Genomic DNA, 17,982 nt, shown 5'->3' with positions numbered 1-17,982 from the left:
CGTTGACAAGTGCCCGGCCTTAAGTTTCAAACGCTCGTGTGATGCTATATATACTCTCTAAACGCTTTATATACAAATATGTATTTCCAACAAATTTTGAATATAAATGCCACCTTATGTTTGTAAAATGCTAAAACGTAACATATTATACAAACACATATTTTGATCAATCACTTATCTAATTAGCGGTTAAAAACATTGAATGCATTTTGAGAGTATTTTTTAAACGAGAAAACATGGCGACAGCGTAAACAAACTACTGAGAGACTCGTCGAAATATGGTGATTAATATACTTTGACTTATCGTTTTGCTTGTATAACAAAAGAGTTGATTTTTACTATTCTGAAACCAGGTATTTGAGAGATGCAGAAGGGAAAATTGCATTTAGAACAGTAGAGAATGGAAAAACCGATAAACTGTCTTGAATCTGGTTATAAAGGCATATTATTTGTCATGGAAAGAATTGATGCCATTGGACCGGTTTACGCCCAGCAATTCATTTATTGATATTTTTACATACTGTTTGCATGATTCATTTGACTTAAATATCTAACATCATCCAAAATATCATTCTGATTGATCGAATGAAAAGTATTGAAATGCGCCATGAAGGAGAGGAACTTACAAGCACCTGACATATAATGCCAGATTATAATGCAGAACTCTTAACTATTCTGAAGTAAAAGAAATAAGAGTGTTGTCAGGCTCTGCAATGAGGAATATATTTCTTCATCAAAGCCCCATTTTTCAATATCTAGTTATATATGTTGATAACATATATAACGAAATGATAAAATGCTCTTACAAAAATTAGAAAAAACAGGTTTCATTGACATGTTGTATTAAAGTAGGATAGAAATATATTTATCTATATTGAATAAATAAATAGTATCCATCCAATTCAGTTAATTACGCATTTCCTCATAAAATTTACATGTTTATTAGAAAAAACATATTTTTCTCACTGTCTATATATATACATCATCAATATGAGTATGACATATATCTTTGATCATAATAATTGTTAATTAAGAGCTGTTCAAATAATTATACCAATAAAAATGGTAGGCTTTGATTTGCTTATTCTTATATAAGCGCTCTTCATTATAATACCAGCTAGTTTATCTGACATTCTTCGCATGTAATGTAATACACGTAATGACAAAAAATTAGTGATATTGTACATATTTTTCTATACAACGCCAAGATCACCATCGCACTTCAAAAATAAAATAAATGTTCATGTTACGCAGTTATGGGTTTCACTATATATGTAATTTCAAGAAATGAATTGCATTTCTCATTATCATTATAATAATCATGCTGGGCACAACTTGACATGTGACAAATTTATCATGTATTTGAGAGAGAGTTACTGCAATGAGTAAAAATCTTTAAATTTTTGATAGACATCTGTCTTGTCAGCCTCCTTTAGGTATTATCCAAAAGAAAACCTTCCGTATTTGAACAAAAGAAATAGTTTTGATTTACCAAAGTTCACGAAGAGTAACACACAGATTTGGAAAAAACAAATTCCTGCAGAGCATCCTGAGATCTTCAAGTACAAGACACGCACAAAAATCAGCTGACTTCATCAGATAATAGTGCTTTATGTGTCATACATTTGTATGTACACTGTAAACATTCACCCCTCCCCTTTTACATAAGTATAAACAGGAATTTGAATTTAAGAGAGATAAGAATCTGCCTGTGTCTCATTTTAACTCTGAAGCAAACAAATGTGATTTAGCTAGCATTGCTGTGCTTATAAACTATTTCCCCCCAAAATACATTAATAATCTTTTCAAAATAAACAGCAGTAGGAAGCTTGATATTTTCAAAACTAATTGTGCTGACTTTTGTGACAAAACAAATAATATTAACTTTAATATTTATAAAACAGGAGTGCATGTTTAAGGTATTTACAGCTGAAATCACACCCTATTTTTGTAAACCGTTTTCAGTCCAAACTGTGGAGAAAGTAATCCTTAAATAAATGGCATTAATTTTCTGATTCATGTAAGTTTTGTAATATAATACTTTAATTAATTGGTACATATTTTGTTACAAAAATGATTCACTTCTAACTGACGGACAAAATGGCTCTGGTCAGCTTGCTGGTTTATGCAAAGTCTACACTATTTAATGAGGCATAGGTAAATACCATGATAGAGAAGGGACTTGAATGACTTCACATGACGGTGAACAAACGTAAAAACTGAATTATGTTAATATATTCATGCATTCTTTTCCATGTAATAACAATTTCCCTAAAATTTATTCTGTATTAAAAACTGACAATTGACAAACTTAACAAATTGGTTCTTTACAGGTGAGAAGAAGTTGACTAAAGCACTGAAAAAGCAGAATAATTGAAGAAGAAAAAAACAAAAACAACAAATCAGATAATCCTAACAGAGAAAGCATGTCCGAAGAAGAAGATTATTCAGCAGAGGAAGGCCGGCCAATGGTCATTGAGGTTAAAAGAACCAAAAGGCCATCATCACGGACACAAGGTCGGATGCTTGGACCAAAAGGCCATGATGATGAAGATGATTACAGATGACTATGATGACACAAGGTCGGAGGTCAGCTCCAAAATTAAATCTAAAACGTGCTGCCACCACGATTAGAATGATATCCAGAGCATGGGCAGGACCTTGCTCAAGACACCAAGAACACCAAAAACCCAGCGAAGTCAGCATAACGATGATGATGAAGATGATTACTCAGATGACTATGATGAAGAGTAAGATTTGTTACTTATCATTATACATCTTCTGGTTAAAGTTCCTGATGAAGCCTCGAATAGAGGCGAAACTAATAGACAATTAAGTAAAGTACCCACTAACTGGTGACACTTGTTCTTGTTGCGATTAATTCTCTAACGCATTAGAATTCTCCTCCGGAACACCTCTGACCTCTAGAACTAACACTCGCTTCCAGAACTAAAATTCTCCTCCGGAACTAAATCTGACCTCTAGAACTAACACTCGCTTCCAGAACTATAATTCTCCTCCAGAACTAAATCTGACCTCTAGAACTAACACTCGCTTCCAGAACTATAATTCTCCTCCAGAACTAAATCTGACCTCTAGAACTAACACTCGCTTCCAGAACTAAAATTCTCCTCCGGAACTAAATCTGACCTCTAGAACTAACACTCGCTCCAAACTAAATTCTCCTCCAAACTAAATCTGACCTGCTGCCACAACTCCTCCAGAACATACCTCTAGAACTAACACTCGAACTAAAATAAATCTGACCTCTAGAACACCACTAGAAGAACTGAAACATCCCTTCTACTCTAAAACTATAATGTTCCTCCAGAACACACCTCCACAACTTAACATATCTACAGAACTAAAATAGACCACTAGAACTGAAACATCCCTTCAGAACAACACTATACCTCCAGAAATGAAATACACCTAAAACATACCAAGTGTTTCCAAACCTATAAACATTTCACTCTTATGCAAATCTACTTTAGGCAAGTTAAACATTTTAGGTTAAAGTATTAGAAAAAAGTAATATCACTGTATTAGAGAGTGTACTTCAGTGTATATTGAACAAACAGTTAATAGTCTATGATGTAATTGAGGAGTAACTACATAAAAATTGAAAGTTCTACCTGATTTTAACTGATAATTTATGATGGACTCTATAGCATTTCCAATTAACATTAGCCTGGCACCAAGGTATGTTTTGGTTTAGAGTCTGATATCTTAACAAATGTCATCTTCCACCTTCAGTATGGATGATGAGAATGAAGAGATGATGGAGGAAGCACCTCGCACATCACACATTACGCATAGACCAAAAAACGGACGCAAGAAGGTTAATACAACACCTCCAGATCGCCTGCTGAAGAGTTCCACAAAGAAGGCTAACAAATTCCTTGAACAGGGCAAGGTGAGGGGCTACCTATATTGTTATTAGGGTCCTGGTATAATGTGACATTTTGAATATATGAATATATGAATTGGATTTTAATTATATTACAATATTCTGAAAGAAAATCATTTTAATGCATCACTAAAATTTATGTTAAAACTATTATTAACATAACATGTAAGATAGAAACTTTGGTTATCACAAGGAGTGAAGGCAGGAGTTATTTAGTCGTTGGTAGAATTTACACTTTGATAGTTGAGTCTACAGATGACTGGTTTACTCTCTACTGCCGTCACACAGAAAGGAGAGTTCACTCAGGAAAATAATTCTGACAGTTTATACCTTACTGTCTCGTTTAACTTCTAATTACTACAGGTAGACAAAGGAATCCAAGAATATGTCAAGTGTATAGCATATGCCAGGATGGTCCATGGTGCTGACAACTGGAGACTGGCTCAGTGTTACGCTGATTTGGCAGAGGCCTACCTTGATCACAAATGTGAGGAACATTAAAAATCTTGTCCAGTTTTTACAATAAAAATGTTTTTCTGGATTTTTTCTTTCATAAAATCTTAATTTAAGATTACATCAGATCTACAATCTTCCTAGGGTAAATTGCATATGAGTTTTCATTTTAATGCCTTAATTTATTTTACAATAAATATATACCTGATAGTGAACCCTCCTATGTACAGATATAAGTACTTTTCATCTCATTCCAAACAATATAGACCAACAACATGGTGATTTCCTGTCTTTGTTTTGTATATGTGTAAAGATATGAAGATGAATGGGCATTAATAAATGTATGAATTCAGTTGAAGTGTGACACAAAATGAAATTGCTGCATCATATCTTTGTGATTATGTTACAGCATACGCTGCACAGGCTGATTATCACACAGACAACGGTAAAGCTATTCTCCTTAACTCCCCGCCAATGATTACCACGGAGACAGAGAAAGCCAATGTTTACACTGTTTTGTTCAGACTCTATTACACTAAAGGTCGGGCCTTGACCTCTTTGAAGAAGTATCCAGAAGCTGAACAGATCCTCTCCAAGGCAGATAAATTTCTTGCCGACATTTTCAAGATGTCATGTGTGACTCAGGATGAATGTGATGAAATGGAAATTGATATTTCACATGCTAAAGCAAGGTAACATTACAGTATAATGAACCATGGAGGTTTTTGGTTTGCAGAAAACAAGATCACAGACTGTCCTGATTAGGGTTTCCAGTCTGACATTTTTCCCTGATGTCCTGTGCCTTCCACAGTATTTTCAGTGAGGTGTCCACCAGCTTATATAAAACTGAATTCTGTTGAAATAAACATGACCGCCTGGTTTTGTGAAATCCAACTTTTCCACCTGCTCACTTTCTAAAACTTGATGCTCTGTCAGCCACTTCATTGGTAGCATGCCACTACACAATACTTCATCTACAATGTCTGCTTAATATGTCATGGCCTTATTTCAAGTCAGATTGTGTGCTTGCTCCCTAGGCTTATTTCAGAATTGATACAGAAACAGCTGTCAAATTTTGTATGGGATTATTATCAAGAAGTTGTGAGGTTTTCGTGTCCTATTTTTTATTTATGGGTATTTGCCGGAGTGTCTCTCAATACATTTCACTACCTCAGACTGCTTTTGTGTAACTTGACAGAAAAGGTCCAGTTGGCACATATGTATTTCTTTATAAATGAACACACTTGTTAAGTATGGTTGAATTGTTACTTGTAAAGGTCAAAGTGTACAGTTTCAGAATTTTCTGTCAAACATTTAACAGTGAACCAATAGTAAACTATGTTTCAGCTAACCCTGTACTGTATATTTTTCAAAATATTTATGGCATCAACCTTGCTGAAACTCGAAAAACAAATTATATTCAACCAGTTAGTCTCAGACAGGAATGTTTACACCCTTAAACCACATGTGCCAAATATTCCACAATTCAGCATCAGTCCCCTGTGCCTGGCATTTCTCTCGCTGGTTCAGCTGGGTCTGGTGATAGCGGGCTCATGGGGTGGTGGACTGCTTTCATTGTTTTACATTATACCATACATATGAAATACATTCACCATTGTATGTTGCTGTTCAGTGAAAATAATAACTAACAAATGGTATCTCGCCTTCGACAGTTTCAACCTTTACTTTAAACTTCTAGTCTTACTATAGTCCTTGATGAATACATGACTACCATATAGACCTGGTAATTAATTATCATTAGGAGTTGTCTCCTTTGCCCATCACAATTGGCTAATGAAATTTGATTATTTGTCATAGAATTGGAAGATAAACACATAGACTTGATATACATTTTTATTGTTTTGTAGACTTTATTGGAAACAAAAGAAGCATGCCCTTGCCAGCAGCCAGTATGACAAACTACTGGACCAGATGGAGGCTCACTATGGCAAAGACAGTATGGAATTGGTGCCTGTTTACCAGGAAAATGGACAGATATCCTTATAATTACAATGAATCATTTTAGTTGGATAAGGGTTGGATACACTGTTACTGTTTATTCTTTTGTCTCGTTTGGAATTAATGTCTTGAAAACCTCTCAACAGGATTGGTATATAATTACACTGTGATATCATAATGGCAGCTTCTCCATCTGATAAGATTTTGGTTTGTGGCATTCATTTCCTATACACATTTTCTGTTTTCTTTAGCAAGTCAGAATTTTCTCTAAAGAACTAAAAGATGGATCCTTGTCAAATATCATATCTCTCCTTAACCCCTATTTGTGCATGTTCAGTTTTGGGACAGACTAGAAAATGGCAAACAGTTGAATTTAAAAGTTTTTAATCAATACTTCTTTAGAAGTATTTGATGGATCTTTCTCAAATTTTCTACGTAAATTCACCTGGGATCCTTGATCTGTACATTTGTTTCAATAGAAGAGAAAAAAAGATCCAACTGATAAAGAGCTAAATGGTCGCCATGATCTTTCTGGGATCTTTGGTTTAGATATTTCTCATATTAATTCTTATCCTACTGTAAAATCTATGGTTTTTGTGAGAGATTTATTTTCATTAATTTTGTTGGTTCTCTTAATCCACAAACTCTTATTTCACCTGACTTTTAAGATAAGCATAAATAGATATATTGTTCTATATTTATCCACAAAATCAAGTGTTAACACAACAGTAATTTTTGAATATCCAAACAAACCAAAATGTATATCTTCAAATTCTGCACACTACACATTCCTAATGGTTACACAGAATTACTATCATCTAATGTAAATCCAGAAATTTGAAATTTAATATTAAGTTGCCACATTACGTAATTTAATCTATGCCGAAGATATGTAAAATGTGAAAATTAAAATACAATGACTGACAAGGTTGATTCATCCTTAACGGTAGCCACCTGGAACAGAGTAAAGGTCGACATGCAAACCATGACAAAGCCATAGAGATGTACCTACAAGCCCACTCTATTGCAGGTGCCAAGTAAGTGTTATAATTTACTGTTCTACACAAACATTTGTATGATAGGATGATTTTTACATTTTCCTGAAAGTTGAAAAAAAATGTAGGTAAAGTTTCAGACAAAGGGTGTTGATTGATTCTTAGCAAAAGTTTAATTATAAGATACACTGTCATTTAAAAAGGTACACACTGCAAGCAGGCAATAATGATATATTGCTAAAGAGCAAATTCTCTCTTACACATGACATACATTTATCTTTATAGGATTGAAATAAGGAACTCAAAAAAGTTTCCACAACAAATGTTATTCTTTAGAATCCATATTTCAATAATTTGCACTACATATTCCAGTCAAAATTCTGCTTGAACTTTTGGATGATATAAATCGCTGTTTATTTCCCCTAAAAATTATACAAAACATATGAAAACATATTTTTTCATTTTAGTTACCATGAAGAAAACCTTGTTACTATGGATACTGCTCTTAGTTTAGCAAGGGCCTATTCTCAAACTGGAAGGGAGGAAGCTGAAGGTAATATAGTGGTAATCTAAGTAGATTGTAAGATAGTGAACTTTGGGAGAAGGTTGCTGGGAGTCTGGATCCTGAAAGCTCTTGTAATTGATACCATGATATATGCGTGTGATCAGGCATGTTTCTGTACAATCCAGTGTTGGCTGACTAGGAAGTTGGTAAATTAGTCTATATATCTCGTAGTGTAAATTGGACTTTTTTAGCGTCCTTGAGATTTTAGCAGATTTGTGAATGGCATGAATCTAGAAAAATAAAGATGTCTAAGATATATTTTTTGCATCAATTTATTTGGCAGTCTTGAAGAACCGGAAAAACTGATATAGTTAACAATAAATGTTCTGGAGAATTAATTTTTTTATAAATGACCATCCATTCCAATTTGATAAAAACACAATTATGCAAAATCTACATTTATTACAATTACGATATATCACAATGTTTAATTGAGGTACCAGAAGGGTGACTCAGAGGTGTAACAGATATAAATGTTGTTTGTAGTTTGTATAACAAACTCATGCAACAAATTCACACCCTAAGATAATCATTCCAAGTTATTTTTTTCTGTCTCTTTAATGTGTATTATTTGTGTGTTTTATCAGGAGTGGCAGAAAAATATTTAAATGAATGTCTAGCAATTTGTCAGACGTGTCATGGTTCTAATCACAAGAAAACATTGGAAGTCATGGATGAATTAGCACGACTACTGGTCCGTGTTGACAGGCAAGAGGTAAATAGTCTGGAAAAGAATGAAGACTCATTCAAAATATCTATTGTGTGTCATGTAAAAAATTGAATAGGATTGACTGATTAAATTCTTAAATATCTTTGTTGCTTCAGAGGCATTTTTTAAAATCAAGATAAGGATAGGCACAAGATATATTCAAGATATTTGTATAAAGATAATAAAAACAGTGGGCAAGACTTTCAAAGCACTATTTTGGCAACAACCAAAGCGAAAACCTGTAGGATCTAAAATTTGGATATCATAAGGAGTGAAGGCAGGAGTTATTTAGTCTTTGGTAGAATTTACACTTGTGATAGTTGTGTCTACAGAGGACTGGTTTACTCTCTACTGTCATCACACAGAAAGGAGAGTTCACTCAAACAAATAATTCTGACATTATTGTACACAAGTGGATTGCTATTTTCTATTCAAATTTAGAATTTGATACACTGCATAAATAACCAAACAAGGAATAAACTACATCATTCAACTGTGCCGTCTTTTTAGGATTAGTAAAGGGCCTGATGCTAGGGGATTTATTGTTGAAATCTATGAGACAACTGAGAAAAATTAAACAAATGTAAAACTGAGAATGGGAGGTGTTCTAAGTGTGAAAAGAGTTCAAATATAGGTGGTTTGTAGAATGCACTAAAAAGTGAGTATTGGCAAGTGCTTGAAAATGCTATTAAAAACATTTTGCTTAATGTATTCTAAGTATCTGAAGTTGATTTTGGATAGTGTAAACTGCTGAGAAATTCTTGATAATTTTGATTAATTACAGTGATTTTTTTAAAGCTGGATAATTTTGAACAATTTTATTCTTGGTTTGAATTATCTAAACGAAAAAGTCACTGTTAATTTGTGTTCCCAGGAATCCTTGAGTATCTTGCGCTCCAGTCTGCCCGGAAAGTGTGAAGCTTACGGAGATTACTCAGAACAGGTTTCTGATACATACAAACTCATTGCCTCAGTACATCTGTCTGGCAGTGCTACAGAGAAGGCCATCAGAGCTTATCAAAAGGTAACGCAAGGATTATTTCCCTTGTTTAGAATTGTGATCTATGGCTGATGTTGTAACTTGTTTAGTGTATCCTAGAGAATTTTAGATAGATGTTAATACATGGATAGAGAATTTCACTATGGAATCCCAAGTCAGGATCTTACTTGTAGGATTCGAGGTAGTAGTTTTCTCTTTGAAATGACCTTTAACCCTGTATTACATGTGGTGGGCCTCTCATATGTTGATCAGTAAAGTAGCCATCAACTACTGCATGTACACAAGGAAACCTCACCTCAAAATCATCCTAGCTGTTCAATGGGCGATGAAACAGCAAATAAATAAACGTAAACATAAGCCTGTCACCAGAATGTTACACAAAACACCACATGTCCTTATTGTGTAAATGTACTGGCTCAAAAGACCAAACTGTAGGAGGTCTTTACAGATTGAAGTAAATCATATCCAGCACTTCTGTCCTATTGATAAAATTATTACAAGATTCACTCGGTCAAAATATTTAGATTACCATACACCTTAAAATGATAAACATGAGCATATTTTGTAAAAAAGTTTCCCTCTTGTGTGTTTCGTGCTATAACCAATAAAAACAAATACTAGCATTGTGTAAAAGAAGTCATTATTCCTCTCCGCTAGGATTTTAACCTGAGACCCCTGGCTCACTAGTCTGACACTCAACCAATCAAGCTAGAGAGGAGTTCTCTCTAGCCTAGCGGTACTTTGCAGCTAGCATTTACCAGAGTTACAATTGGAACAAAATTTTGATTAAAGCTATAACAATTAAATTTCTATAATTTACAAAGTTTTACTTAAAGATTATAAAGTATTGCTACCTGTATAAAATACAGTCTTCATTTTTTAATATCTATCTTTGTTGTGTTTGTTAACAGTGTCATAACATCGAGTGTCTGGTCCTAGGAAAGAATTCCAAAAAGGCGAAAGATTCTGAACGTACAATAGAGATACTTATGGCGTAAGTATGACAACATTACTGAGAAAAACGCTTTAAATCTTCTACCAGTAGGAATTGATATGTTCTGAAAGATTATCAATACTGATTTCCAGTTATTCGGTTTAACCTTGTAAATTTTTGTTGTGATTGTTTCTGTATGTTTTTCTTCAAATCATGATGGTAGTAAGTTTACCACCTCTGTGTTATGATTATGGGCAGTTAACCACCTCTGTGTTATGATTCTGGTCAGTTTACCACCTCTGTGTTATGATTGTGGTCAGTTTACCAACTCTGTGTTATGATTATGGGCAGTTAACCACCTCTGTGTTATGATTGTGGTCAGTTTACCACCTCTGTGTTATGATTGTGGTCAGTTTACCACCTCTGTGTTATGATTGTGGTCAGTTAACCACCTCTGTGTTATGATTGTGGTCAGTTAACCACCTCTGTGTTATGATTGTGGTCAGTTTACCACCTCTGTGTTATGATTGTAGACAGTTTACCACCTCTGTGTTATGATTGTGGTCAGTTTACCATCTCTGTGTTATGATTGTGGTCAGTTTACCATCTCTGTGTTATGATTGTGGTCAGTTTACCACCTCTGTGTTATGATTGTGGTCAGTTTACCACCTCTGTGTTATGATTGTGGTCAGTTTACCATCTCTGTGTTATGATTGTGGTCAGTTTACCATCTCTGTGTTATGATTGTAGACAGTTAACCACCTCTGTGTTATGATTGTGGTCAGTTTACCATCTCTGTGTTATGATTGTATTGTGGTCAGTTTACCACCTCTGTGTTATGATTGTGGTCAGTTTACCATCTCTGTGTTATGATTGTGGTCAGTTTACCACCTCTGTGTTATGATTGTGGTCAGTTTACCACCTCTGTGTTATGATTGTAGACAGTTTACCACCTCTGTGTTATGATTGTAGACAGTTTACCACCTCTGTGTTATGATTGTAGACAGTTTACCACCTCTGTGTTATGATTGTAGACAGTTTACCACTTCTGTGTTATGATTGTAGACAGTTTACCACTTCTGTGTTGTGATTGTAGACAGTTTACCATCTCTGTGTTATGATTGTGGTCAGTTACCATCTCTGTGTTATGATTGTAGACAGTTTACCACCTCTGTGTTATGATTGTAGACAGTTTACCACCTATGTGTTATGATTGTAGACAGTTTACCACTTCTGTGTTGTGATTGTAGACAGTTTACCACTTCTGTGTTATGATTGTAGACAGTTTACCACTTCTGTGTTATGATTGTGGTCAGTTTACCACCTCTGTGTTATGATTGTAGACAGTTTACCACTTCTGTGTTGTGATTGTAGACAGTTTACCACTTCTGTGTTATGATTGTAGACAGTTTACCATCTCTGTGTTATGACTGTGGTCAGTTACCATCTCTGTGTTATGATTGTGGTCAGTTTACCACCTATGTGTTATGATTGTGGTCAGTTTACCACCTATGTGTTATGATTGTAGACAGTTTACCACTTCTGTGTTATGATTGTAGACAGTTTACCACCTCTGTGTTATGATTGTAGACAGTTTACCACTTCTGTGTTATGATTGTGGTCAGTTTACCACCTCTGTGTTATGATTGTAGACAGTTTACCACTTCTGTGTTGTGATTGTAGACAGTTTACCACTTCTGTGTTGTGATTGTAGACAGTTTACCACCTCTGTGTTATGATTGTAGACAGTTTACCACTTCTGTGTTGTGATTGTAGACAGTTTACCACTTCTGTGTTATGATTGTGGTCAGTTACCATCTCTGTGTTATGATTGAGGTCAGTTTACCACCTCTGTGTTATGATTGTGGTCAGTTTACCACCTCTGTGTTATGATTGTGGTCAGTTTACCACCTCTGTGTTATGATTGTAGACAGTTTACCACCTCTGTGTTATGATTGTGGTCAGTTTACCACCTCTGTGTTATGATTGTAGACAGTTTACCATCTCTGTGTTATGATTGTAGACAGTTTACCACTTCTGTGTTATGATTGTAGACAGTTTACCACTTCTGTGTTGTGATTGTAGACAGTTTACCATCTCTGTGTTATGATTGTGGTCAGTTTACCACTTCTGTGTTATGATTGTGGTCAGTTTACCACTTCTGTGTTATGATTGTGGTCAGTTTACCACCTCTGTGTTATGATTGTAGACAGTTTACCATCTCTGTGTTATGACTGTAGACAGTTTACCACCTCTGTGTTATGATTGTAGACAGTTTACCATCTCTGTGTTATGACTGTAGACAGTTTACCACCTATGTGTTATGATTGTAGACAGTTTACCACTTCTGTGTTATGATTGTAGACAGTTTACCACTTCTGTGTTGTGATTGTAGACAGTTTACCATCTCTGTGTTATGATTGTGGTCAGTTTACCATCTCTGTGATATGATTGAGGTCAGTTTACCACTTCTGTGTTATGATTGTGGTCAGTTTACCACCTCTGTGTTATGATTGTAGACAGTTTACCATCTCTGTGTTATGACTGTAGACAGTTTACCACCTCTGTGTTATGATTGTAGACAGTTTACCATCTCTGTGTTATGATTGTAGACAGTTTACCACCTCTGTGTTATGATTGTAGACAGTTTACCACCTCTGTGTTATGATTGTAGACAGTTTACCACTTCTGTGTTATGATTGTAGACAGTTTACCACCTCTGTGTTATGATTGTAGACAGTTTACCACCTCTGTGTTATGATTGTAGACAGTTTACCACCTCTGTGTTATGATTGTGGTCAGTTTACCACCTCTGTGTTATGATTGTAGACAGTTTACCACCTCTGTGTTATGATTGTGGTCAGTTTACCACCTCTGTGTTATGATTGTGGTCAGTTTACCACCTCTGTGTTATGATTGTAGACAGTTTACCACCTCTGTGTTATGATTGTAGACAGTTTACCACCTCTGTGTTATGATTGTAGACAGTTTACCACCTCTGTGTTATGATTGTGGTCAGTTTACCACCTCTGTGTTATGATTGTAGACAGTTTACCACCTCTGTGTTATGATTGTAGACAGTTTACCACCTCTGTGTTATGATTGTGGTCAGTTTACCACCTCTGTGTTATGATTGTAGACAGTTTACCACCTCTGTGTTATGATTGTGGTCAGTTTACCACCTCTGTGTTATGATTGTAGACAGTTTACCACCTCTGTGTTATGATTGTGGTCAGTTTACCACCTCTGTGTTATGATTGTAGACAGTTTACCACCTCTGTGTTATGATTGTAGACAGTTTACCACCTCTGTGTTATGATTGTGGTCAGTTTACCACCTCTGTGTTATGATTGTAGACAGTTTACCACCTCTGTGTTATGATTGTAGACAGTTTACCACCTCTGTGTTATGATTGTGGTCAGTTTACCACCTCTGTGTTGTGATTGTAGACAGTTTACCACCTCTGTGTTATGATTGTAGACAGTTTACCACCTCTGTGTTATGATTGTAGACAGTTTACCACCTCTGTGTTATGATTGTGGTCAGTTTACCACCTCTGTGTTATGATTGTAGACAGTTTACCACCTCTGTGTTATGATTGTAGACAGTTTACCACCTCTGTGTTATGATTGTGGTCAGTTTACCATCTCTGTGTTATGATTGTGGTCAGTTTACCACCTCTGTGTTATGATTGTAGACAGTTTACCACCTCTGTGTTATGATTGTGGTCAGTTTACCACCTCTGTGTTATGATTGTGGTCAGTTTACCATCTCTGTGTTATGATTGTAGACAGTTTACCACCTCTGTGTTATGATTGTAGACAGTTTACCACCTCTGTGTTATGATTGTGGTCAGTTTACCACTTCTGTGTTATGATTGTGGTCAGTTTACCATCTCTGTGTTATGATTGTGATCAGTTTACCATCTCTGTGTTATGATTGTGGTCAGTTTACCACCTCTGTGTTATGATTGTGGTCAGTTTACCACCTCTGTGTTATGATTGTGGACAGTTTACCACCTCTGTGTTATGATTGTGGTCAGTTTACCACCTCTGTGTTATGATTGTGGTCAGTTACCATCTCTGTGTTATGATTGTGGTCAGTTTACCACCTCTGTGTTATGATTGTAGACAGTTTACCACTTCTGTGTTATGATTGTGGTCAGTTTACCACCTCTGTGTTATGATTGTAGACAGTTTACCACCTCTGTGTTATGATTGTAGACAGTTTACCATCTCTGTGTTATGATTGTAGACAGTTTACCACCTCTGTGTTATGATTGTGGACAGTTTACCACCTCTGTGTTATGATTGTGGTCAGTTTACCACCTCTGTGTTATGATTGTGGTCAGTTTACCACCTATGTGTTGTGATATTTATGCTGTAGCACCCGAAGTTATCTTACTGTTGTTGTTTTTTTCAAGGTGGAATAAAAACTCAAAAATTGATTTCCATGAAAAAAAAAATCTTACTTTGTGTTATAACAGTGGGTAAAACTGATAGAATTGAACTGTAAAAACAACCTTCTCAGTTCAACATACAAGTCTTTGGCTCAAAAGATAAGATTGACTTTAAAAACTATTTGAAATGGATCAAGATTTTTTAGAAATCCTTGATTGTCCAAAAAACAATACATCATGTATTTCCTATGTTTAGAATAGGTGGACAATACATACTGTTCTGACATTTGTGTTTGTTTTTATAAGTAAATAAACTGACTGTGTATTAAAACATTTCCTTTTTAAACTTCCACAGGAGTCCTGGGCTCTCCAACAAGTTCTCACTCAGTAAATCAGAAGAATTGAAAAAACGACCAAAGTTTAATTCCATTGTAAACCGTAGCAAGCCAATGACGGGAACGTAGACCTACGCTTTAGTCGTGTAATAGACAATGACTGTCTTTTTCTTCGGTCATTCCATTATCACTGGTGAGAAGATTTTCAAGTGCTGCTGAAATTTGTCACCAAATGCAGTGATGACAGTGTATATGTGATGAATTGATTCCGTCCTAAATTTATCAAGATGTTGAGACTGTAGCCATGGTTACATTTCATATGCCAGTAGATAAATGAAATAATACTTCTAGTTGTAAGCTCAACTGGCCCAAAGGGCCAATTTAGCTATTGGTATACCACTGTGTCTGTCTTCTGTCCATCAACTTTTTCTACAAATCACTAATAGTCATGAAAATTTGAGAGGATTTTGACCAAATTTTGTCAGAAGCATCCTTTGGAGAAGGGGAACATAGTTTGTATAAATGATTGGTCTCATTATTAGGATATGGTTATGGATTATTGAAGCAAGTATATTACCTAGAATATTTGCTCAAAATTATTAAGAACTAAATATTGACTTTGCATAAATTGAAACAATAGTGTTGTTGTAAGTCTAGAAATCAAATATCTCAATGAATCAAACCCCTCTTGATTGACATAGCATGGGGAACTTGTAAAATTAAAATTAAGGTAGTTTTTTTAGACCAATTTCACTGCATTTTGTAGATTTGAAAGTAGACAAAATAAATATCTATGTTAGGATTAGAGTTCAAATTCTAAGTACATGTATTACATTGAAAAATAAAACTTAAAAGTAGAAATAGATGTTGTAGAATCATTTTCTCTTATACTTTACAGTTAGTTAACTTCCTGGGCTAAATATTACATGGTTGTCCCTGTTTCGGTTAGTTCATATGTATTACATTTTTATACATCTATCAGTTTATATCAGTGTATACCTGTTGGGCAGAACGTCTTTTTCCTTATATTTTGATTCATTTTAAAATTATTTATTTTCATTCTTCTTAATTAACTGCAAATATAGCGAGATTAAATTCCCCACAAATATTACAAACTCTACAGTTTTATGTAGATCTCTGTTACTAGACTCCAGTCAGCATGTGGTAAACTGAACTTCAATTCCTGAATTCACTAGTTATTTTCTCTATGATCATTTCTCCATTTCACTTTCTTTTTTCTAACAGTACAGCAATCATAACTATTTAAGCTAAACTTGCCACACTTTCAGTTTATTTTCAAACCGTGTGTAATTAACAATTTTTCATCACACTACCAAACGGCAGTCTAATTCTGTATATAATGCTGCTATCATTCAAGACACTGCTCTGCATCAATACAATCCCTAGAGAGACTATAATTTCAAATGTGCCAAAATTTGAGTGCTTACTCTTTAAACAACTTAAGCTGATAGATATATTCAGTTTGAACAGGCAACTATACTCTGAAAAAATTGACAAACTCATCAGTGATAGTTTATAAAATATTTTATTATCATTGATATTTACTGTGCATACAATTTTTTCTTAAATCACTATGGTCATATTTCAGTGTGATATTTAAACAAGGTAATGTAAAATGTATTCATACCAAACACTCAACCAAGTCATCTCCAGCATCCTAACATAAACATCTATATTCCGACCTGTCAGAATAGGTGATCATGTTTTTACTCTGAAAATTTCTCAGAAATATGTAACAATGCAGTTGCAATTGCAGATATAATATCTGTATATTTGGTCTGACGAAAATGACAAAATGCAATATATTCCTGTGATGACTACATACCGGTATTAGGAATCATGTTAGTGATCATTTGTAATTGCAGACTTCACTGTCTTTTTCCCTTTAATTTATATTTTTAAAAATTATGTAGTCTTCTAGATCCACTAAACTATGTTTTATTTCATGAATTGAAAGGTTCAGTGAATAATTCCAGAATTAAATATACAGGATATTTGTTAGTGGGGTTGGGGTAGTGGAGAGGAAGACATTGTTTGTTTGTAACCCAAACACAAAGATATTAAAACTTTCAACCCTCATGATGATGTTCTTGTTTTTACTCCATATATCAGTACCAGTACTGGTAATAAATTAATAAAATTAAATGACAGACATTCAGATCTACCCTTTTTCTTGTAAAACAAGTATTTATTATTTATAGAATATCTTAAAAAAAGACAAAATGTTTTGTTGGAGTCTTTTTTCAGCTGAAGCAAATAAAATATTTTCAGTATAAATTATTAACTTGTAAATAGTGTTTCTAACTATCCAGAGATAGAAATTAACATTGTGATGGTCACACTTTAGGAATGCCCAGTTCTGTCCCAATTTGTTTCTGAAGCATTCTCGGTAAAGGGGGATACAGTTTCTACAAACGATTGGTTGTGACCTTTGGTGCAGGAGAGGCAAAGTTCAAATGGTCAAATAAAGCAAATTCTCTGAAATCCCTTCTCTTTTGTAGGAATGAGTTGGATTTTGTCCAAATTAGGTCTGAAGCTTTCTTAGGTGACAGGGACTTAAAATAAAAAGTCATCTGTAGGCAGCTGAAAGGGAATCAAACTGCAGATCTTGCCCCTTGAGCACACACTTATACATGGTGGCTAACATTCTTGAAACATTTCTGTGTAGTTTTTTATGAAATTGCTCCACAAGCTTTGGAGGA

At 34.8% G+C, this 17,982-nt stretch overlaps 1 protein-coding gene across 1 annotated transcript; it reads left to right on the top strand.

The window, feature by feature from the left end:
- The first annotated feature begins 246 nt into the window (after positions 1-246).
- LOC132563945 (tetratricopeptide repeat protein 23-like) lies at positions 247-17,364 on the top strand. Its single transcript, XM_060228702.1, has 13 exons — positions 247-281; positions 2,334-2,524; positions 2,658-2,750; positions 3,757-3,916; positions 4,274-4,397; positions 4,773-5,055; positions 6,232-6,358; positions 7,277-7,359; positions 7,785-7,870; positions 8,470-8,597; positions 9,466-9,615; positions 10,503-10,585; positions 15,280-17,364. Exons 2-13 carry the CDS (start codon positions 2,427-2,429, stop codon positions 15,386-15,388), a joined length of 1,524 nt encoding a protein of 507 aa, XP_060084685.1. The 5' UTR covers positions 247-281; positions 2,334-2,426; the 3' UTR covers positions 15,389-17,364.
- Positions 17,365-17,982: the final 618 nt, after the last annotated feature.

The sequence above is a fragment of the Ylistrum balloti genome, unplaced genomic scaffold (assembly GCF_031769215.1).
Source record: "Ylistrum balloti isolate Yb309-2 unplaced genomic scaffold, AGI_CSIRO_Ybal_v1 Utg371934, whole genome shotgun sequence".
NCBI lineage: Eukaryota > Metazoa > Mollusca > Bivalvia > Pectinida > Pectinidae > Ylistrum > Ylistrum balloti.
This window is presented reverse-complemented; position numbering and strand designations above follow the sequence as displayed.

What these genes read in the sequence shown, in the direction of transcription:
- LOC132563945 (XM_060228702.1), top strand. Translation starts at nt 2,427, where the DNA reads ATGTCCGAAGAAGAAGATTATTCAGCAGAGGAAGGCCGGCCAATGGTC. An exon ending in AATTCCTTGAACAGGGCAAG is followed by an intron (nt 3,917 to 4,273) that starts GTGAGGGGCTAC and finishes TAATTACTACAG; the next exon opens with GTAGACAAAGGAATCCAAGA. An exon ending in CACTCTATTGCAGGTGCCAA is followed by an intron (nt 7,360 to 7,784) that starts GTAAGTGTTATA and finishes TTTTCATTTTAG; the next exon opens with TTACCATGAAGAAAACCTTG.